This window comes from Scardinius erythrophthalmus (assembly GCF_964197995.2).
Source record: "Scardinius erythrophthalmus genome assembly, chromosome: 13".
Lineage (NCBI taxonomy): Eukaryota > Metazoa > Chordata > Actinopteri > Cypriniformes > Leuciscidae > Scardinius > Scardinius erythrophthalmus.
This window is the reverse complement of record NC_138233.1, coordinates 40,949,052-40,973,200: the sequence shown is the minus strand read 5'-3', so window position 1 is coordinate 40,973,200 and position 24,149 is coordinate 40,949,052. Positions and strand designations below refer to the sequence as shown.

General features: G+C 40.5%; 2 protein-coding genes across 3 annotated transcripts; one reads left to right on the top strand and one right to left on the bottom strand.

Annotated features, from left to right (window-relative positions):
• Window positions 1–1,789: 1,789 nt before the first annotated feature.
• On the top strand, window positions 1,790–24,121 carry phox2bb (paired like homeobox 2Bb). Of its 2 annotated transcripts, XM_081382508.1 has the most exons (4): window positions 1,790–1,900; window positions 20,927–21,193; window positions 21,803–21,990; window positions 22,676–24,121. In XM_081382508.1, exons 2-4 carry the CDS (start codon window positions 20,953–20,955, stop codon window positions 23,096–23,098), a joined length of 852 nt encoding a protein of 283 aa, XP_081238634.1. In that variant the 5' UTR covers window positions 1,790–1,900; window positions 20,927–20,952; the 3' UTR covers window positions 23,099–24,121. The 2 variants fall into 2 exon arrangements, with proteins under 2 accessions (XP_081238634.1, XP_081238633.1); XM_081382507.1 differs by lacking the exon at window positions 1,790–1,900 and having other exon boundaries at window positions 20,641–21,193.
• LOC308700510 (sterile alpha motif domain-containing protein 3-like) lies at window positions 6,639–17,411 on the bottom strand (the record flags this gene model as incomplete). The annotated part of the gene is made up of 11 exons (XM_081382140.1): window positions 17,365–17,411; window positions 15,970–16,179; window positions 13,074–13,140; window positions 12,726–12,884; window positions 12,460–12,547; window positions 11,679–11,843; window positions 10,257–10,463; window positions 9,874–10,036; window positions 9,637–9,716; window positions 9,359–9,481; window positions 6,639–6,644 (listed from the first exon to the last, which is right to left on the bottom strand). Exons 1-11 carry the CDS (start codon window positions 17,393–17,395, stop codon window positions 6,639–6,641), a joined length of 1,299 nt encoding a protein of 432 aa, XP_081238266.1. The 5' UTR covers window positions 17,396–17,411.
• Window positions 24,122–24,149: the final 28 nt, after the last annotated feature.

Genomic DNA, 24,149 nt, shown 5'->3' with positions numbered 1-24,149 from the left:
CGTTCACGATCGCTGCTTCTGCGACCCTTAATATCCGTTTTCATTCATCAAAAACATTTCGTTCATTACTAGACAAATGCAAAACTCAAAAAATATGACGCGGGTCACATATGATTTATTGACATGTATGGAGACTGAAGAATGCCGGCCATTGTTTCCCAATGAGAGACACAGTGTGTATCAGTGACTGAGAGACAGAGTGACTGCCTGTCCACACACACACACACACACACACACACACACACACACACACACACACACACACACACACACACACACACACAAACACACACACACACATCTACGGTTACTGTGTACGATAGCGAAAAATTAGTCGCTTATTTTTGCATAATCTATTTAGACTTGTGTTGTATTAGAAATAGTTTGGCTAACAATGACACCTTAAAATAAAGTGTGACCGAAAGTGTTGTGGCTAAAGAACTACATACAGAAACGGCACATTTAGCATCTGATAGCTGATTGGTTGGCGTGGCTTGTACAGTATAACTGCTGTTCAACTTGAGGAGCCCCATAGAGATTTGTTTAAACATTAAAAAACACTCCATCATTCTGGATGTAGCTGGTCATTAATCGCTTAATTCCAGTAAAGCTTCCCCGCGCACAATAGGCCGCTGTCTGGCGCTAATGCGTGTGTGATTGAGCATTTATCGGGGGTCTTCCTCCAGCGGGTCCTGAGGGCCCCAGAGCCCCACATGCCTTCAGGGGCCCGAGAGCCTCGTGGAGACGGGCTCGGATAATGACACTGACCCGACCACTCCATTCAACCTGCCGGCTGATTTATGACATCGAGGCTAATCTTTGTCAATTGCTTAATGTGGACAACAATGCCAGTGTGTTAAATAAAATATGGCCCTCTCACGCGTTTGTACGAATGACCCCGCCGGCCTTCTCAAGCCACGGTAAAATAAACAGCTATTCCTCCTGAACAAGAGTCACTTAAACTGAGCAGAAGCGATGAAATAAAGCAGGGTTACACTTTATATTTTAAGGTGCCCCATACAGTGTAATCATATATTTAAGTCTGAGTAACATACACAGCTACATGTACTTACTAGGTTAGGGTAGGAGATTACACTATATTTTAAGGTGTCATTGTTACAGTGTAATTATATATTTAAGTAGGCTACTGAGTAATTATAATTTACTACATGTTGGATTAGGTTTTGGTTTAGGGTTAGTTGCCTGTAATTATGCATAATTTACTGTTATTACTATGGTAAGTATGTAATATATATGTAACAATGACACTATAAAATAAAGTGTTACCAAAAACAGTTCAGTTTCATTTCAGATTTATGCAACTTCAGTCTGTTAAAAGTGGTTATCATTTAGCGTGCAATTAAAGCATGACACATGCCGCATCAGTCAGGCACACATGTAAGGCTGAGCACAGGTGAGCCCAGGTGAGCATCTTTACCGGACAGTCCCGGATCCGGGTCACTGTTAAACCAGCCGTATAGCACGGGATGAAACGATGACAGGGACTCCGATAAGAATTTAATTCCATCTCATTTTAGACAATTTTATGAATCAAATTCTTAAACACTGGCAAGAGATTAAATAATCACATCTTTGCGAAATCTTATTTGGGTCCGGTCGATGGCATTTCTTCTCCCGTTAATGTCGACTTAGAGGTTGGAGTAATTTCGTAATTGATTCCGAGCGCAGGATCTCGGCGGGGCCAGAGTCGCGTTAGAGAGGCTAATATGTTTGCTAATACTGTCCCCGCAGAATAAGATTTCTATGCTAATCCTCTGCTCTGAAGGCCAGACATCAGCGTGGTCACTCGGGAAGACCGTGAGATGAGAGAGGCATCCCGGACACACTCCGCCTGTGGACCGCAGACAGAACCGGGGGTCCGGGGCCTATTCTCCAGAAGGCAAGTGTCCGATCTCTACTTGTCAATATAAATTATTCTTTAAAAAAAAAAAAAACGTTTTTCAGCTCGATCGGTAAAAATGTTTTTGGAAGCCTATATTTTATTATGTTTATGTCAGTGCTGCGTTTAATGAATGGTTACTCACCATTAACCTGTCATCGATGAGAAGCGTGATTTAATGTGAAACAGAAAAACCCGCTGCGTCGCTAAATATTCAACAACTGCATCCCGCCGCGCGCTCTTCACGCGCATATGTTCTTTAATTTATTGTAAAATATAATAAAATCACATATGACTGGTATTCTATATTTGTGCGAATGCACAATTAGAAATTCGAATTTGAAATAAATATATATATATATATATTGCTTTATTGTTTTATTATCGCCGGATTGGTGGAGATCGATCTCTAGTTTAAATTACAGGTGTTTAGGAAAATAATGGAATAATGGAAAATAAATACAACTTATTTAACGATGGGTAATTAATTTAAATAAATAAACAGTTTGATCCGAAAATAAACCAAGTTTGCTTAATATATTTGAAAAGAAGTCCAATGAATGCATTTTTTTAATTTATCTAAAAGTGAAATAAAATTCAAGGCTCAAAATTCAATCGCAAAAATAAGCCAGGCCTACTGAAAGCATTCCAGCGCGCGCAGCATAACCTTTGAATGCTCATATTAATTCTCCGTCTGATAATCCGAGGATTTCCTTCACATTAAGTGAGATGTGATGTTGGATCTGACAGCAGTCCCACCCCTCTGTCCTCCCCTCTTATTCACTCCTCTGTTTTCTATTCTTCTTCTGGGACTGATTCGTCTTATCCATCCACACACAAAGGCATTTTGTTTTGTCCCTTTGTGACCCGCATTCCTCCCGCACAGAGTCTCCACCGAGCCCGAACTCACGGCTCTATTGTCACACACTTCCACCAGAGATTTAGGACCTTCGGAGCGCTTTGATTTATTTAAGTGAAGCCATATGGACGCTGTTATTTATAAGTCCTTAAATCACAAATTAACTTCTAAATTACGGCTACTGAACCATTATCGCACTGTTAATCACTAATAACGTACAGTTTTACGGTTTGCTGTTAGAAAAGGGCTTAATTTAGAAGGCTTACACGCTGTTTTAACTGATTTATGACAGATTATGGTCAAGTGGATCTCGAGAGAAACGCGCGCGCCGCGTACATGTGTTCTTTAAGCTCGCGCATTCAACGCGTGATATCAAAGGTTTATCGCTGACATTTCAGTCCGCCCAACAGATCGCAGAACCAGTTGATAGAATGAAAGGAGATGTTGAAAATATAAAAGATGGGCGTTTCGGCGGCTGGTGGAGCACAGATCAGCGAATAAAGAGATGTTTGAATGGGGGAAACGGATGGCTAAAGCTATAATTGTATTTGCCTCGGCAAAATATCAGAAAGGACTTTTCTCGGGCCTTTGTGTGTTATTAGATTAATCCCTTCGTTTTCCTCTCGAGGCGCGTGGAGGGAGGACGGTGGACCAGTTGGTCTTTGGTTGCAATAATCAAATTATCAATTTGCTACATCTTTTAGTCACAACTCGCGTGTAGAAAGAAAAAATTAACATAATAGGGGGCCGGGATGGATCAAGAGAGACTGGACTTTTTAGTCGTCATTTATCTTTCTCACAATACAAAGACGAAGGACCGAAAAAAGAAAAAAGAGAGAGAATTTAAACGGTGCAGAAATGGTGGAAAATCAAACTCGAAACGCGTGATGCTTTCACTCGTGTGACCTCATAAATATTAATAATCGCTTTTATCCCTCTGTTGCATTTTGACACAAGCGTGTGTTTGTGAGTTCAACCACAACCGGTCCTGGTTCTGTTCAACGCTAAAGGTGTTGTGCTTATCCTTTGTTTTATGAATCGACAATTGTTCTATACACTCTCAGAAATAAAGGTACAGAAAAGACAAAAAAAAGGTACAAATGCTCGTCGCTGGGGCAGTACCACCAAGGGGAACAAACTTGTACCATATTAATGGGTACAAAGAAGTACCCCTACAGTTTGTGCCTTTTATGTACAAATATGTACCTTCTAGGGTACAAATGGCTCGTCGCTGAGGTGGTACCCCCGAGGTACAGCAATGGTACCCTTACCATAGGTACAGAGTTGTACCCTTTTATACTGTACCTTTTGAGAGACAATTTGGTACCTTAGCAATACATTTGTACCTTAATCCACTGGTACAAAAAGGTACCCAATTAGATGGTACCAATTTGTTCTCGTTAGGGGTACCACCCCAGCGACGATGCCATTGTACCTATAAAGTGGCAAAAATGTCCTTGATTAATAGAAAAGAATGAGAGCAAAAGAAAGCAATGTTTTGTTTTCCCACAATCAATGATTTAAAAGAAGTTAAACTGTAAAAATTAAAATACTGGAAAGAGAATAACGACCGCACACCACAATCTTCGTTTGCAATAAACTTTAATAAACAAAGTTTTTCACTTAAGCAACTTTAGAGAATCACTTTATGAATGCATTAATTACTGCAGAATCACTTTATGAACGCATTACTTACTGCAGTGCAAGAACATAACATAACATAACATAACATAACATAACATAACATAACATAACGCTTTAAACTACTATGAGCTACTGTGAGTGTTCATTGTATGCTTAACGGATTATTTCTCCCCAAAATGAAAATTTCCTAATAATTTTCTCACCCCAATGCCATCCAAGATATCCAGCTGTGATCTCGTACAGCCCGTTTAAACACTTCAAAGACTCTTGAAACTGCATTGATTTGGACTTAAAAACGATGGTAACCAATGAAGTCAATTGGTAGAAAAAAAATCCAGAAATGTTTTCCTCAAAAAACAAAATTTCTCTCCCACTGAGGAAAGAAAGACATGGATATCTTGGATGGAATTGGGGTGAGTAAATTACACTGCTCAAAAAATATAGGGAACACTTAAACAAAATGTAACTCCAAGTCAATCACACTTCTGTGGAATCAAACTGTCCATTTAGGATGCAACACTGATTAACAATCAATTTCACATGCTGTTGGGCAAATGGAATAGACAACAGGTGGAAATTATAGGCAATTAGCAAGACACCCCCAATAAAGGAGTGGTTCTGCAGGTGGTGACCACAGACCACTTCTCAGCTCCTGTGCTTCCTGGCTGATGTTTTGGTCACTCTTGAATGCTGGCGGTGCTTTCACTCTAGTGGTAGCATGAGACGGAGTCTACAACCCACGCGAGTGGCTCAGGTAGTGCAGCTCATCCACGACGGCACATCAATGCAAGCTGTGGCAAGAAGGTTTGCTGTGTCTGTCAGCGTAGTGTCCAGAGCATGGAGGCGCTACCAGGAGACAGGCCAGGACATCAGGAGACGTGGAGGAGGCCGTAGGAGGGCAACAACCCAGCAGCAGTACACGCTACCTCCGCCTTTGTGCAAGGAGGAGCACTGCCAGAGCCCTGCCAAATGACCTCCAGCAGGCCACATGTGCATGTGTCTGCTCAAACAGTCAGAAACCGACTCCATGAGGGTGGTACGAGGGCCCGACGTCCACATGTGGGGGTTGTGCTTACAGCCCAGCACCGCGCAGGACGTTTGGCATTTGCCAGAGAACACCCAAGATTGGCAAATTCGTCACTGGCGCCCTGTGCTCTTCACAGATGAAGGTTCACACTGAGCATGTGAAAGAGTCTGGAGACGCCGTGGAGAACGTTCTGCTGCCTGCAACATCTGTGAAGAGCACAGGGCGCCAGTGGCGAATTGTGAAAAGCATTGTGAAAAGCACTGTGAAAGCACCTGTGCTCTTCACAGATGTTGCAGGCAGCAGAACGTTCTCCACGGCGTCTCCAGACTCTTTCACATGCTCAGTGTGAACCTTCTTCATCTGTGAAGATCACAGGGCGCATATGTGACCGACGTGACAGAGTCTGGAGACGCCGTGGAGAACGTTCTGCTGCCTGCAACATCTGTGAAGAGCACAGGGCGCCAGTGACGAATTTGCCAATCTTGGGTGTTCTCTGGCAAATGCCAAACGTCCTGCGCGGTGCTGGGCTGTAAGCACAACCCCCACATGTGGACGTCGGGCCCTCGTACCACCCTCATGGAGTCGGTTTCTGACTGTTTGAGCAGACACATGCACATGTGGCCTGCTGGAGGTCATTTGGCAGGGCTCTGGCAGTGCTCCTCCTTGCACAAAGGCGGAGGTAGCGTGTACTGCTGCTGGGTTGTTGCCCTCCTACGGCCTCCTCCACGTCTCTTGATGTCCTGGCCTGTCTCCTGGTAGCGCCTCCATGCTCTGGACACTACGCTGACAGACACAGCAAACCTTCTTGCCACAGCTTGCATTGATGTGCCGTCGTGGATGAGCTGCACTACCTGAGCCACTCGCGTGGGTTGTAGACTCCGTCTCATGCTACCACTAGAGTGAAAGCACCGCCAGCATTCAAGAGTGACCAAAACATCAGCCAGGAAGCACAGGAGCTGAGAAGTGGTCTGTGGTCACCACCTGCAGAACCACTCCTTTATTGGGGGTGTCTTGCTAATTGCCTATAATTTCCACCTGTTGTCTATTCCATTTGCCCAACAGCATGTGAAATTGATTGTCAATCAGTGTTGCTTCCTAAGTGGACAGTTTGATTCCACAGAAGTGTGATTGACTTGGAGTTACATTGTGTTTAAGTGTTCCCTATATTTTTTGAGCAGTGTATTAGGAAATTTTCATTTTGGGGTGAACTAATCCTTTAAAGAGAAAGACAACATCAAAAGATTAGTCAATTCATGAAAGTGCTAAAATATTTGTACAATAATTCTTACACACAGTATTTCATTGCCACAAAGATATCACCATCAACTGTATATATATCAAGGGCATTAAAATCTAGCTCTGCCCCAGGCTGTATCACAGTCCATTCCAGGTCAAATTTGACTGAATAAGCATAAAAGTGCTGGCTAAAATACTTTGGATATATCAGTTTTCCACAAAAAACCCATGTAGTGTCCACATTAAAAATGTATTTCATTTGGAAAAAAAGAGGAATTCTCTCACCATGCAACACATCCAAAACAAAAACATCTTGTGTGGCATACTTGACATTGTTAACGGTTACTTCTGAAACACGTTGAATAACTTTATCTTCACTAAAAGAAACATCAGTAAAATATTGCTCTAGAGCACACTGGAGAGTAAGTGGTAAAGAACAAAATGGAGTGCTAGTACTGCTTCTTGGTACCTTCTCAAAATCATCTAAGAAATTATTTGAAGAAAACTCCCAGCATTGTTTTAACTGGTGACGGTTGCTCAGAGTGGAAGCTATATTAATGAAATTACGACAATTACTTGCAATATTCTTAAAATATTGGTGTTTGCCTTCAAACCTCATGCACCAGAGAGAACGAAGAGGCCCAAACATTGAAATTAATCTAGAATAATGAATTAAATAATGGCACTTCGGTGTAATAACATTTCCAAATACAGCTTTCAACTCTGTCAAAAATTCTTGCACAAGTACATCTAAAAGAGGAAGGTTCTCTCTTCTCACCGTTGGAGCTAGAACAATATCTACAATTTCTCGGCACAACAGGTACACACGCCAATATTGACACTCAGGAGGTATACGATGTGCGATCAAAAAAGGAATAAGTCTAAAAAGGCACCATTTCTGAGATGCCGAGCCCACAATGCCTCCTTTTTGTAGTAATCTTTCAGACAACTGTACTGGCTTATTTGCTCTATCATTTTGACCTATTGTCATTCTCTGCAGCTCTTCGTTCACCTCTTGTATGCTAATATGTTTCTCTTTATGAGCTTGGCACAGGACAAGTTTCAAAACTAAAGGTATGACACCCTCTAACATGTCATGCATTATGTCTGGAGGTAAGGACTTCGTAACATCAAAATAAGGAAGCACATTAAACGGACAACTACACTGTACCCCATATGTTACTCTACTGTCAGGATTTTGCTGGATACATTCCAGGTGATACCGGTGAACGTCAGATGTTCTTAAAACATAACTATCTTCCTGAAATTTCTCTTTTATATCTGTATATGTTCCCATACAATGTCTACAAACTCTTCCTGAGTTAAATGACATACTGTATCCTCCAATCATGTGAGCTGAAAGGTTATCACCTGAAATGGTAGCTAGGGCTGCATGGACATTCTGCTCAACCCCACCAACAGTGAGGGTGAACCCATCTGTTGAGAGCACTTTAAGATCATCTAGCAGTGGCTTTAGGATAACTTCTAAGCCACACTCCTTTAAATAGGAATAGCGCACCAGTAATGCTAAATGAATATGCTTCACTTGAGACCTGTACCTTCCATGTACATTACCTACAGTGTAGTAGAAGGCGCACAGTTTGTGTTTTGTTTTCTTTGATCCCAAAGGATTTACTACCTCAAATTCATCCTCATAAAAATGCAGTCGTAATGCATTTGGATATTCTCTAAAGAAAGGATGCTCTTTATAGTACAATCCATCACTAAAGTCAGTTAAGACCTGTTCATCTTCAATATTTACAGACACTATGTCATCCCATACATCCTCATGAGAACAATATTTTTTTAAAACATCAGAAATGGGAACATAGGAGAAGCTACCTATTTTATGTCCTGTAGACCCTCTTAAAGTGTATTGAACTGGTTCAGTCAAGTCTAACATTGACTTACAGTATTCTTTCAATTTGAACTGAGAAGAGAACTCTTTTGATGCTTCCTCAAAAAAATCATTGGACTGTAAAACCTGCTGAAGTTCAGGACATCCTTTGACATCAAAACCATTTTCTTTAAGATGATAAGATACAAATTCATCGTAATTCTCCTTAAAAAAACAAAATAAAAAGTTTACATCACTAAGAATTTCCTGCTGAACTGATTCTGGTAAATTGTTTTTTTCCCTGCATTTTAGGATGAAGCTACAAAGATTATTTTTAAAGTTATATAAAAGTGTGTCCATACAAGGGGGGGTTTGGACATCTGCATCATCACACATAACATGCTCATGTTCATCTTCAGAAGCAGGGTTTTCACTAGCAGGCTCCTCACTAGCAGGCTCCTCACTAGCAGGTAAAATACAAGCTCTATGTTTTCTATAAACATGACATCTGAAAGATGGGTAACTAGAAAAAGTGGATTGGCAGTCATTGAGTCCACATGTGATCGAGAAGCCTGCCTCATGGGCATGAGTTAGTCCCACATGTTGGACCAACTTCATAAGAGTGAAAGTTTTTCTTTGGCACTTAGGGCACTGGTGTAAACGTGGGTGTAAACGAGGCATTTAGAAGAGGTGGTTTATAACTCTGGTTACAGTCGTCGGCAGAGGCCGGTCTCCCTTCACATTAATTTTCGCAATACATCGCTGGAGAAATGTCAGAGTGTTCTTGTTTTTGGGTTGGTATTCAAGATTGAAAACAAAATATGAATAAAACGAGGAGATCATGGCTTCCTCTACCTTCATGCCTTCACACACCTCGACCCTGTCTACCTTCAGGGAACAGGAGCTTCGTCCCTCAAATGTGGACTTCCAGTCTTCTTGGGTCACCTGGACAATTGGGTATGGTGTGTTGTGTTCACCCTGAAGAATACAGCAAAGTAGACAGGGATGCAAACACATGTTTGGTAAAAGAAAAAGAGATAGTCGATCCGATCCGATCCTATCCTATCATTCCTTCCCCCCCCCCCCAAAAAAAGAAAAAAAATACAAAACACTAGAGTGCTAGAGATCCATACCTCTCCCATCATAATGTGATGATCCACACTCTCTTTAAAAATGATTGGCAGGAGGATTAGTGCCGCTCTGAAGTCCATTCCTAGAAGAGAATCATGAAAAATCGATACTTTATTCATCCTGAAGGAAATTTTAGGCATCCAGTAGCTTATACAAACACAAAATCTGATTATCATCTCAAAATGCACTTTGTCTACTGATTTGTGTGAGTACACTCATAATAAGCGTTTTGTAAGTACCTGGTAGATCCTCGGTAAGCGCTTCTTCTCTGGCCTCCAAGTACTGTTTGACTAGTGGAGATTTTCCTTGAGCCAGGGCAAGTACTTTGGGAACAATCTGGTTAAAGCCATCAGTGAAGCTAATGCTCGCTGTGGAGTGGATACGACCCACCTCCTCCAACAGCTGCAGAAAGACAAAGACAAGTAAGCACCTGACCATGAGGGAAAGGGGATTACAGAGTATTTTAACATGCTATGGGGGGGTTAAGAGAATGCGAAGTGGAGTATAATTCTAGACTATACTAGCTCTGTTTAAACAAACCATGTTTACAAAGTCAAGACTTATTTAAATGTTTTTATAAAGGTCTTGTTGTTCTAGGGTACATCTAACTTTTAACACTTACTCCTGAGGGTGTCTTTAAGAAGGGATATTTCTTCACAGTGTCCTCAACACTCATTCCTTCTGCAATCTCCTTTTGCCTCCATGCTAAAGTTCTCTGCATTAGGTCGCGTACAATCACAGTGTCTGGCTGCGCCTTGCTGTATTGTGTTTGCAGAATCTTAACATGACCAGCGATTGAAGATGCATCTTCCCCAAGAACATCAAGTTCCTATTGACCAAAATAGTAACAGAACAGAAAAATTAAAAAAAGGATCAGGCCAGGGGAGTGTGGGACAGAGACTGAGAGATCTGACTTCTGTATTCTAAGAGAGGGGGAAAAAAGAGAGGAGGAGAGGTGAGTGAAAGAAAGAGACAGGCAGGGGGGGGGTATGTTTAGCTGAGACTAGGGCTGTTGCGATAACCGCAATATTGCAGTACCGCGCTACTGACAAGCCAACCGCAGAGGAATGCAAGTAATCGCAGCACACCGCAATATTCGCATTTTCTTTTTTCATAAGGCAATAATACCCTTCTTGTTTTGAACTTCGCTCACATATATTGAATGTTAAATAAGTTAATAATGATAACGAGACTTTTTTTATCATGGTGATTTGTACAGAGGCTTTGTGAATTTGCACTTAAGCCTAAATAGACCGACGAATGATCGACGGATTGCGTGCGATTACCTGCGTCTGTCTATGAGGTAAAGTCATATAGATTTGTGAAAAGGTTGCTGTGTCCAAGGAAAGCGAAATATGTTGAATATGTCCCTGGCATCAGTGACAGCGCTGGTCAGCATTCCACAGCGTGAGGAAGCCGCGGGAAACAAAAATCAGAAAGCCACACATTAAATCGCATCAGCTTCAGCGTTACCCATGCGACGCGGTAAGCTGAGCCTTGAAAAGTGGAGCTCAAAGTTAAAAATAAAGTAACACCTTGTTTCATCACTATCTTTAAATGAATCAGCGTTTTTGAACGTGTTCGTTGAACGAACGGTTATATGAATCAAAGACAGGCTGTTCCCACTGTAACTGCGTGCTGAGTGACAGCCTTTCAATGCGCAGATAGACACTGTTTAGTTTCGGTTACATTACTGAAAATGTACTAGTTTTTGTGCATGCTGACCACATCATAACACTTATTTATATAGCAACAAATAAATATAAATAAATCAAATAAATAAATCAAATAAATAAATAAATAAATAAATAAATAAATAAATAAATAAATAAATGGCACATCGCGCTATTGAGCCACTCAAAATTACCGCAAGGGAAATTCCTTCACCACGACAGCCCTAGCTGAGACAAGAAATTAGGTAAGGATACGACCTTACAGTTCGACCCTTACCACGGCTTGTGCACATGTGACTAATCAACTCCCCACCCCCTTTCCCTCCCTTGTTTGACAATCAAACAACAAAAATTATTTAAATCCAACTCACTGATCGTGGCTTGGTTCTCAGAGAGGTTTTTGCACTCTCAGCATCAGGTAGCTTGGACTTCGTTCCATGGGCAAACTTCTCTTTGATCAGTTTCACTTCATCATTTTGGACAAGTGGAGCACGTTCGGTCTTGAATTTGCGTTTCAGCGACATGTGCCAGGTATGCTTATTTCAACAACAAAAATAAATCCAAATTACTCAACAAAACCTCTCACTTTGGATGAACAAAGCTAGTCCCATGGAGTTACAATGGAAGCGTCCATACGCCAAAAGACCGTTTCACAGTTTATATGTGCAATATGACCACTCACCTGCAGCAGGTCGCGGAATCAAGGCTCAAATGTGTGTCCATATACAGTAGCCTATAGGCTATATTCACCAGCTCCACTACTTCCTGAAAGTAAAACTGCATCTACCATTTCCTGTCCTATACTATTGGAATAAGTGACCAGGGCATACCTGATTAATCAATTGTACAACTGACTGGATATTAACTAATTAATTATCCCACCTCATTGGTGGAGGTCTGGAGGAAGCTTTGAGGTAAACATTTGTGCTTTTATTCAGAGACCTGCTGCAGGTGAGTGGTCACATTGCTCCTATAAACGGGGAAACGGTCGATTGGCATATGGACGCTTCCATTGTCACTCCAGAGACTTAATACACACATATTAGGATGAAGGATAGGACTACAACAAAGCTAGCTAGACAACAATGACTTTCAGAGTTCATTCACATGGTTTAATATTTATCATGGAGTACATTAAGCAAAGCTACTTACATAGCCATTTCCCGTAACATCCTTCAGGAATGGGTATTTCCGGATTAATGCCTGGGCTACCTTGACATACTCTGTGTGAGTGGGATACCTAGAACAGAAACCAGTAAAAGTAAATGATTAGTGATAGATATAGCATCTGGATTGGATTGGTGAATGGACAAGTCCAGCAGAAACAGTGCCAACAAAAGACAGAATGAGCAGCAAGAGACAAAAAACAAGACACACAACACACACACGGGACAAAGAATACAGCCAGTAGTACTTACATAGTATACATGGCAACAGTCTCATGCAATACTCGTATTATTTTGTGCCTGTATTGTGGAACTCTCTGGACCTCCTCTTTGGCATCCAGCTTTGCTTGAAGCTCTTTAGGGAATGATGGGAGGACATAAACATCAGGCAGTCTCCCAAAGGACTGAGAACTAGTTTTACAAGAAAAAATAAAGACAATTTACATCTGTTAGTTCGTTATAGTAAGTACTACGGTAGCCGAGAGGCCCTCACGGCCACTTTAAAGTACAATGATTTGTTTCGATTTCTTTAAAACAGGTAAGTATAAGAGCTTAATAAAAGAGAGTTGGTGTTGCAGTTGAATGAAACTCAACACTTACCTCGTAGCAGCATCAACATCTAGCACTTGAAATGTAATAGTGTGGATCTCCTCTGTGTCCATGTCCTCTGTAAGAATAAATAATTATATTGCCTTCATATAGCAGAGATACAATTAAATTAAATATCTATATTGTAATTATAAAATTACATTTAAAAAATATTAAATAACTCGTTTCATGAAATTAGATTTTGGTCATCCTAACCAGAATTGTTAAAGGTTAGCAAATGTTAACATGATTGATAATGTCAATGGCATGCAATTATTATTATTTTATTTTAAGGGGAAGGAATGGTCAAAAAGAAGAATTTTTTCAAATGAATTTAAAAAACAATGAATTGTAAGTTCTGTCATATTTTTCAATTACTACTACTACTGATTTAGTTTTTTTCCCCATGGTATCGATATTGAGGTATTTAGTCTGGTATCATATCGAAGTCACAATTTTGGTATTGTGACAACACTACTTCATAAATCACCTTTCCATTAGGGCTGGGCGATATATGGCCAAAAAAAATAAAAAATCAGTCGATATCGATAATTATCACGATAAAAGTCAAATCTTTATTTCTTTCAAGTTTAAGGCAGATTTTTGCTCCTAAGTGACAGTTGTAGAAACCAGATCGTTAATTGTGGTTTTAAACTACTCTATTGTCAGAACATATATCATTTTTTTTTTTTTATGTAATACTGACTTTTCTGATTCTGAGTTTTATTTAACTTAACCATTGGTCATCCAGTATCACGCATTTAGATCATGACTACCACAGATGAAACCAGGCATAGCCTGTAGCACCTCACTATCATGGCAAAATGTAACATTATGGTTTCTACATACCTGCCAACCTTGAAATTATTTTTTGCGTACCGACGGGGTGGGGGGGGGGGGGGGGTGTGGACGACGACGGCGACGACGACACACATGCATTATATTGCATTGCATAAAATGTGTGCTGGTCAACTAGTCTAAAATTAAGAAACCACTATAAAACTGTAAAAAAAAAAAAGATAGGCTACTTAATTTATTATTCCAATATCCAAATATGATACTAAATAACACAGGGAAAAGGGCTTCTATTTGTGACGTGGTCTTTGCATTTGAACATTGCGCATTTTAAACAGGACACGCATTAGCTGAATAAATGTTAGCCAAAACATTATAGGAAACAGTTGACAATAAATAGACAGGAGTCCAATAATAGCATAACGAATCACTTATTCTAAAAAGAATATCAAGTATACCGGTAAGTTAGATACTTGAATACTTAAATCCGACATATAAGGGCTGTGAAAACGTTCGTCATTTAACGAATTTTAAAAACAAGGATGGATAATACAAAATGCTTTCTGGCATTTTCACAGAAAAAAAACAAAAAACAAAAACAAGCAAGAACAAAATTTAAACTTAGCCCGTCAAATTTAATTTTACAATTATCTTCTCTCTGTGCGCATGTCCGTGTTTGTGAGAGCTCGCGCAGCACTGATACAACGGTACTAATCCATAACTAACACGCTAGTTTTCATACAAAATAAATATGTAACATAATTAGGTACTTTAGTTATTATTAACACAATAACGTAACACATGAAGGCTACGTTTCTTAGCACTGAGAATTAATTAATAAACGCCTGTTTCTCCAGACTCGCGCTTATCCGTAATCCACAAATGATCACATCACTTTCATAATCACGAAGCCATAGCGATTTCAAGTTTATTAAGATTTATTGTTCAGTATTTCTTGAGCATTTTATTATTTGCGTGGCTGAATGATGTCTTCCTCTTTTTCTGAGTGACCATGAAGAACGGAGTATTAGTAAGATAATCCATGCGATCCGTGTGATCATCGAATCCATAGGATTAGGTTAACTCAGTACAATATTTCAACTTTCCATATCGAGCCCAGCCCAGCCCGTTTACCTTCAGGAGTCAGATGTACAGTGCTGTAACGTTACTGTCCTCGCTTATGAAATCAGTCAGACTGCGGGCCGCGGGAGTAGAAGAAGGCGGATCGAGCGGGATTCTTTATTGGTGTCGATTTTCAGTCTCTTTTTAATGATAGGCCTTACGCATCTGTCAATCATCCCCGCTTGCTATTTGGGGAATGAATCCAGCGCTATGATTGGTCGAACTCTTCTTCTTTTGCTGTTGCTTGATTTGAGGACTGCGCGTGCAGAGGCGTCACCAGGTTTTTGCGTAGTTTAGACTAACAAATCGTACCAGCGTACTTTGATGTCAAAATGCGTATCCGCTACGCAAAATGCGTACAGGTTGGCAGGTCTGTTTCTATGGTATTTGTATGAAAAACAGTAGCCAGTAAATACATTAGCTTATATACTTATATACATTAAATAGCTTTATACATTAAATACTGTAATTATATTCCATTAGTCCTTTAATACATTGTCTACATTAATAATATAATACAATTCAATATGTATATCCCACTTTTCATGGTGCAGTTAATATTACTAGGCTAATGTTACAGTAAATCCATGGTAAATGATGGGAATTTGTAGACGGAAAATGACTATCGTTGCGCAGTGTTTCTCCTGTTTGTCAGCGCTGTTTCATCTGCCTTTACATTGTGTTCCTTTTCACTGGATTTCGTGACCGAGACCGATCAGAGTAAACGCATCGGCTCTACTGAGCTCACGCTGCCGTTTGGACATTGAGCCGAGCGGATAAATGGTCCGTGTGGCGCGCGGTTCAAATGAGTTTCGTTACGCTTTTGGAACGCAAAAACGTTATCGAACATTTATCGACCTCTTGATATCGTTTTATCGAGAAAAATTATATCACGATAATTATCGCTATCGTTTTATCGCCCAGCCCTACTCTCCATTAATAACATTGAAGTGCTGTGGGGTGGGGTGGGGTGGGGTGGGGGGGGGGCTACCTGTGCTGTGAGTAGCCGTTACGGGACAGTCTCTACCCATGTTGGGTTGTGTGTTCCTTTGAGTGGGACAGGCCTCTCTGTGTCCAGGCTCTTGCATCTTTCGTACTATTTGAAGGAACTTGGCCTGCTTTTTGAACGAGCCTTTAAATAGATGGTCCAGCATTGAGTCAGTTAAGCCCAGGTGTACCGTCTCTCCATCCACTTCATTTTCTATTAAGTAAAAAGTAAATTTTCTATTAATAAATAGCACATTGGAATTTGATCATTACTCATGCATTATGGGTATATACACAGTAACTGGTTGTCCACATTTCAGAAATTCCCACAGATTTCATTTGTTCCGTAGAGCAGTGTTTCTCAAATATTGGTAGTGTACCCCTAGGGATACTTTGGAGTACGTGAATTTTTTTGCAAAAATACTGATTTAAAAATACATCATGCATAATTCCTACAATAATTATACTATATTAATGAATGAATTAAGTGATGGATTCTACATTTGAAAAAAAAAAACATTTAAATGTTTTTTTTTTGTTTTTGTTTAAAAAGGCTGTTTGTATTCTTCCTCTTTAAAAAAAGTCCTACCAAAAATGTTTTGCACTGGTTAGGGGATACTTGGCTTAAAAAAGCAATTCAAAGGGGGTAAGTTACAATGTTGAAAAACGTTTAAGAAACACTGCTATAGAGAAGACCCGGGAATAGGCTAGTTGCGCGTGGCCGCCATTTTGGATTTCGGATCAGCGAGTGTGTCGCATTACGCCGGTGCATTTAATTGCCACTCGCTCGTGTGATAGTAATATGGATCTTAGAAGTATTTTAAGTGATAATTGATTCTATAAACAACTATAAAAGATACATTTCGGCTTTATCCGGCTACCTGCACCGGGCGTAACGCGAAACTGGAAGTGTCTAACCGCACACTCGCTGATCCGATGTCCAAAATGGCGGCCACATGCAACTAGTCTATTCTAACGTGCACAACATAGCCGCCATCTTCTAACGTTAAACTGAGTTCCACGTGCACAAATGGAATCGAACATCATCCAACATCTTCAACATATAAATATACAATACCCGTACACTAAACACCTACATAATTGATTATCTACATAGCTGCAGCACTATTTGGACATCAACTTAACTTTAACTCAACTTTTCTGTATGAGGAACTCGAGCTAACGAGCCAACTCTAAGCTGGCAAACGTTAGCTAGGTCAGCTAATATTATGCTTTTTTCTTTACAATCTTTACAACTAGCTAACGAACGTTAGTGGTAACTTACAAATAAGTCCCGATATAAATGTTAGTTCGATCTAACTGTAGCTAACGTGCAGCCAACTTTAATCAGCAAGTGTCACTTAAATGTAACTTTACGTTAGCTAACGACAGTACTCACCTCTGAATTTCTGCACTTCAATCTCTGTCATAGTTAAACCATCTTCTTTTAAAGTTTAGATCAGCTCATCTGATGATAAAGTTGGCAGGGCCATTGTTGAGCTGCAAAGGGTCCTGCAGGCTCCAGCGACTGACAGTGAGTGAAAGAAAGAGGCGTCAAGTGACCGCTGACGTAGAACGCGAATAACGGCGCGAAAAAAACAGCCAGTCATAATATTAGACAGACCAACAACAGGACAATTTTAACAATTTTCGCCATCTTATTCATCACTAAATTCACTTATGAGAACGTTTTAGGCGAGAAAAGAACTGTTTAGATTTCGAATATAGGCAGTCTTGTGAAAATTGATGCCAAATTGACAATTTGCTTAAAAGTTTTCGGAGTTGAGAAGCTCAATGTGAGGTGACAGCCAGCAGGCGCCTGCCCCAGCCGCTAGCTCGTCGCTCGGCCAGTCCTGCTCAGAGACCCCGCTGTGAGCTGGAGGTCTCGCAGACCGGTCTCGTCAATAAAAGGCTTTTATTTCGCCGCTGAAGATTAGTTTGTTTACATGCTGCTCTTGTAAACACTCAAATTCCATTCATGCCATTGACATCCAAGTTCACCCTACATACTCATGACGTCACATACATACTCACTATCAGTGAAACAGCATGAAATAAACTTATCACAGAATTAATGAATAAAGGAAAACATAAAACATGCAGAATAACACTATACTCGGTACTTTATCTCCACATTTTTATCTCTGCATAACTCGCGGCGCGCGCGCGCTAATCACACCAGGTTTGCTAACAATGTTCGCAGCACAGATCGTTAACACTATAGTTTACAGACTCAACAGTCTCATATACATAAGAAATAATACAATTAACAGTCCTTCTTATGAAGATCTAAAACAATGATGGTGTACATTTTATACATTCGTTACCTGTAAAGGATGATATTAATTAATGATGCGACCATCAGCTTTGCTTTATCTTGAATGAAACGTATCGCGAGAAGAACTCCTTCTCTAAATGCACGCAAGCCGCGCCCACGCACACACAACCAAGCACACACATCTATCTTAACTATAATAATATATTATTGAATTAATTCGAACCAATAGTGCTTATTATAGAACCCACAATATATGCAACAATTATTTAAATGAAAACAATAATGATAATAATTATAAAAATCGAGTATAAATCTGTAAATAATCCCTTAGCAGAAACGAATGAAAATACTTATGAAACTTGATAGTGATAATAATTATGCACTTATCACAGAGGATTATTCAGCATACCACATTTACAAATTATGACAAAGGCTCTATCAGTCTTAGAAAAGGCACACATAAGTAGCTGCTACCCCAGAGGATTGTGTACCCTGTAACTTGAAAAGTACTTCTTAGTACCCCACATGAAGTGTACCCTTTGACTTGAATAAGGTACTTTTTTGTACCCTGCAGGATGTGTACCCAAAAGGTACTTCTAAGTACCCAATGGGAACACGATAGGACCTTTAATGGTACATTTGTGAATGTTGTACCTTAACTATTACTTTATATGACAATGTACCTTTTCAAAGGGTACATATATGTACCTTTCACCATGCATATTTCATTGTGTACCCCTTTTCTTTGGAAAGGTACTTTTTGGTACTCAGCTGAATACATGTTTGTTCCTTTGCTGGCACATTTGTGAAATTTGTACCTTAAAGTACTTAATTGTACCCTCACTGTACCTTTATTTCTGAGAGTGTATATATCTTTGATATTTTAAATATGAGGCGTGTGTTTTTGCTTATGCCTTACACACGGCCAATAACACTGGAGCCTTGAATATTGGTCTTTACTGTGAGAAACACAATTATTTTGACTGCATTTCATAAAGTCCGTCATATGACTTGTAATCAATGACTGTTTGGATAACCACAGCTAAAAATCATTCTTACCGGAATTTTGTTATGTATTAATTACAATTAATTCAAACATCTGTGCAGTCCTCCGTTAACATTGCGCGTGATTTAAATATATTATGGTATCAGAGAGTTACAATTACACTTATGTTCTAAAGCAATTTGGCGAGATAAGAGGGGTGATGATTAAGCTATTCGGTGAATTTGCACTTGCCCTTAAACAACAATCACGCGAATAAAATAATTTTAAAATATACATTACAGAAGCATTAATAAATTAGATGGAACTACAGCAAATAAACCAGCAACTCAGTTCAGTTTAATTTAGAAATTAAATCAGTTTAATTTAGAAATTAAATATCCGTACATGTGGTTACAAACATAACCTTTAAAGCCGTGTTTGCAAGTAAATCTATTGCATGTCTATTATTCACCTATTTAACTGAATACATTTATTATAAGGTATTCGAATAGATTTACATGCAAACTTTAATTTTACAGTGTCCTTGTTACACACGTTACATGCACTCTAAAAAAATGCTGGGTTGTTTTAACCCAATTTTGGGTCAAATATGGACAAACCCAAACGTTGGGCTAAAAAAGTAATTAAAAAATTTAACCCAACGGCTGGGTTTGTCCATGTTTGACCCAAAGCATTTTTTAGAGTGTGTAGTTACTGTAGTATTAACTAAAAATGATGCATAATTACATGCAACTAATCTAACCCTGGTATGTAGTTATTATTATTACACAGTATCTAAATGCTTAATTACACTGTAACACGGACAGCCGCCCATTGCATGAAATTATTATTGTTGTTGTTGTTGTTGTTGTTGTTGTTGTTGTGCTATTATTAAAGCATCACGGCGAACATTTGCTTTCAGCAGTCATTGATTTCCGTCAACATTCTTCAGAATGACATCGCTTATATAAGTATCCCACTAAATTAGCCATGTAGAACCACAACAGCCTTGGCTCCTGAAAACCAGCGAAGCAGTGCCGAGTATAAAAGAAAAGAGAAAACGAGAGATGAAAAAGTTAAAGGAGACGGGGAAATACTATCGAAAATTCAGCCCAAGGTATACCACCGGTTTAAAGGCTTAAAAGCTTGGGGAAAATTGGATCAGGGAGAATCGTCACCCAACTTTCATTATTTCCAAGTGGTGTGATTGAATTAAAGGGCAAGATGGCGGTTTGAGCGCGAGGGCTGGGCTGGCGCGTAATGGCGGGGTATTAAATTCTAATTAGAGATGCAGGGGATCAATGATAGGGAGGTTGGACAGCCCGATCCCCCAGTGCCAGCCCAATAGACTGATGAGTTATTGTCATGTAAAAAAGCGCTAGCAATAAGACCCAAACGCCGTGCTATTGTCCAAGCGGAAAGAGCCAAGTTTATTATGAGGACTATATGCTCTAGAGACCTGGGGCTAGGCGGCTCCTTGGGAGGCTTTTCATAAAACAAGGCTCAGCTCCTATAAAGGAGGGCAGTTTTTGAGCAGGCGCCGAGCAGTGCACATCTACCCACGGCACGAGCCTCCTTCAAACCAGTCAAAATTCAGCCGTCACGAGCTGAGCTCCCCAACTCCGTGCGCGCTTCGGGTTTTCATGTGCTCCTCGCCATTTTAATCCAATTTGTGTGTCTTTTTCCTTGGGAGTGCAGCTTTCCTTCTCCACTGAGCCTTTTCAATGTATAAAATGGAGTATTCTTACCTCAATTCCTCTGCCTACGAGTCGTGTATGGCCGGGATGGACACGTCGAGCCTGGCTTCAGCCTATGCGGACTTCAGCTCCTGCAGCCAAGCCAGTGGCTTTCAGTACAATCCCATCAGGACGACGTTCGGGGCCACCTCGGGGTGCCCGTCGCTCACCCCGGGCTCCTGCAGCCTCGGCACCCTGCGGGACCACCAGAGCAGCCCGTACGCCGCAGGTAAGCCGACACACGCCGTATATAAGCGCCCTGATTGCTTTGGAAAATGGAAATGTGTTTAGTATTTACCAAACGAAATTTGCTTACACAAATGAAAGAATTTATCACGTTAGAAGCGATTGCAGGCAAGAGGTAATTCAGTTACGGGGTTACACTATCCCAGTCACACCCTAACCGCCAACAAAATTATCTTAAGCTGCCAAAATGATAGGCATAATTTATTTACTTTGCGATGAGACATAAACCTTCGAAAATAATGAAATAACCAGCGACTTAAGCTCATTATTGACAGTGAATTGAAGTTGCACTAGCAACAATAGCAGCATTTATGACAAGTTTCCAATGCAGTCTCCAATAACATTCAATTAACAGCATTTCGCGGATAACAGGATTACATCTGACTCGGGATTTTCATAACCTTATCTTTTATCACGATTTGATCTTATCTTACAGGCATAACCACTGAATACACACCTAGTTTAGAAACTTTATTTGAATTATTTCGTTTTCGTTTCTTGCTATTAGAATCAACAAGTGGCGTGTTTTACATCAACATGACATTTTAGGTACATTTTCTACAGTTGACTTAACTTGTGTGTTCTTCGACAGTTCCCTACAAGCTGTTCACGGACCACGGGGGATTGAACGAGAAGCGAAAGCAGAGGCGCATTCGCACCACGTTCACCAGCGCGCAACTCAAAGAGCTCGAGCGCGTGTTCGCCGAGACGCACTACCCGGACATTTACACGCGGGAGGAGCTCGCGCTGAAGATCGACCTCACCGAGGCTCGGGTGCAGGTGGGAGACCCTATACCTGCATTCACTACACCTACAGCACAACACATCTCCACACGCATTCACTATCTACAGAAGAAAACATCACAAGCAAACTCTTATTGTAGGCTATGACAAGAGCAACTGTTTTTTATTCTTGGGCTGAAAATGATGTAGCACTTCCCAGTGTAAATATAAAATGAAGTGCAATAATAATACCCAGCAAGCAATAGCCGTCATTTCAAACTATAGACCCGATATAGTCCGGCTGTGAGTAACACACTTCTAGACAAAAAAAAAAAAAAAAAAAAAAAAAAACCTTGAATTTGGTTACATGCCGTTTTTGCCAAAATCATTCCATCATGTAAGCAAAGTCAACAGTGATTACAAGGTGTTTGGTTTCATTTCTTCACTCATTTCATTTATGTATCTACTTGATGACTAGTCTATTATTGGGCTGTGGTTTAGCCGTCTATTAAATGTTCACTGTCAGCCCAAATGCAGCCTTGTTTTAGAATAGAATAGCCTTTATTGTTCTTTAGGCTAGATGTCTGAGCTGTGTTTGGACGGCTATTAGACGTCTTTTAAACGCAAAATCGCTTGTTGGAATGCAACATTTTCTATATTATTATTAAGAGCATTCATATTAAATAATAACAATAGTTTATGTATGCAAGTGCAATGATATAACGCGCGCGCTTCTCCACAGGTGTGGTTCCAGAACAGGCGCGCCAAATTCCGCAAGCAGGAGCGCGCGGCCGCGGCAGCAGCAGCCGCTGCCAAGAACGGGTCCGCGAAGAAGGACTCGCGAGAGGAGGACAGCAAAGAGGCCAAGGCCACCGATCCGGACAGCACCGGCGGGCCCGGGCCCAACCCGAACCCGTCCTCCAACTGTGGGGGGCCGAGCCCCAGCGGCGGACAGGTGAGCGGCTCGGGGAACGGCCCGGTGGAGCAGGGGAAGACGGCAGTGGCCGGAATGGGAGTCACTGCACCGAGTCAAGGGTGGGCTTCAGCCCCGGGAACCATCACCTCAATTCCGGACTCTCTGGGCGGACCGTTCGCCAGCGTTCTGTCCACATTACAAAGACAGAACGGAGCCAAAGCCACTTTAGTAAAGACCAGCATGTTCTGAGTCAGAGGTAGCGACGAGCGCGAGATTCAACAAACCAACAAGAGTTTACTCGAGTGACTGTGGGGAAATGCCAAAAGAAGGAGATAGAGAGAGAGAGAGAGAGAGAGAGAGAGAGAGAGAGAGAGAGAGAGAGAGAGAGAGAGAGAGAGAGTCCGTCCTGCTGAAGAAAGAAGAGACGCCACCCGACTACTTTCGGTTTACACCACAAGATGGATAATAATAATAATATTAATAATATCATACACATTATGTTAACATTGTGACCTTATCCGGACTGTTGTGTTTTGGCTGTGGTCGACACAAGTAAACGAGAGACTGCGATGCGCGCTCCCGCTGCAAAGAACACTCACCAATGACTTACGAAGATACAATGTCATTATTCAATGTCATTATACATGTCATTATATCTCGGCGCCATAATTATTTGTTTACATTGACTCAAGCGCAAGTTCCATGTCTGTATTACAGAATCCACTCTGTTATATATTTTTACCTATACATTTGCCAAGCCTTAGAGCCAGGGGCTCTGCAAACATTCATCTACACATTTACTATTAATCTAAGGCGAATTGTTCTTCAAAATGGCACAAGTACATACTTCACTGTTGACAGGAATACGTAAACGTTTTGTGTGTCTTTCTACAGCTGTGTTTTTGTGGCTCAGATTGTATAGTGTTAAAGCGTATTGACGTCCTAGATAAGCATAGACCACATTCCCCTTGTAGTTCATTGAGTCTTTCTAATGTTTTACAACTGGCGCATTCTGTGGAGGAAAAAGGGAATGGATGCAAAACACTGTATTTATTTTCTATATTATTTGCATGTCGTCTTCTCCGTCCGATTTTATAATGATTTTCAACTATTTTGTGAGCATAATGTAACACGTTTTTTGTCCAGGATTTGAGATTATTTATATGTAGGTAATGGATGCTTATATTTAAGAAGGAAATATTTCTACATGTGCACATAGTTTTTCAGGTGTACCATTGACATGCTGTTGATGATAAAACGATTATGATGCTGAAAATAATACTGTCCCGTTTTCTCTTTA

Coding starts and splice junctions, on each gene's coding strand:
- phox2bb (XM_081382508.1), top strand. CDS start 20,953: ATGTATAAAATGGAGTATTCTTACCTCAATTCCTCTGCCTACGAGTCG. Junction 21,194..21,802: donor GAGCAGCCCGTACGCCGCAG/GTAAGCCGACAC, acceptor GTTCTTCGACAG/TTCCCTACAAGCTGTTCACG. Junction 21,991..22,675: donor TCACCGAGGCTCGGGTGCAG/GTGGGAGACCCT, acceptor GCTTCTCCACAG/GTGTGGTTCCAGAACAGGCG.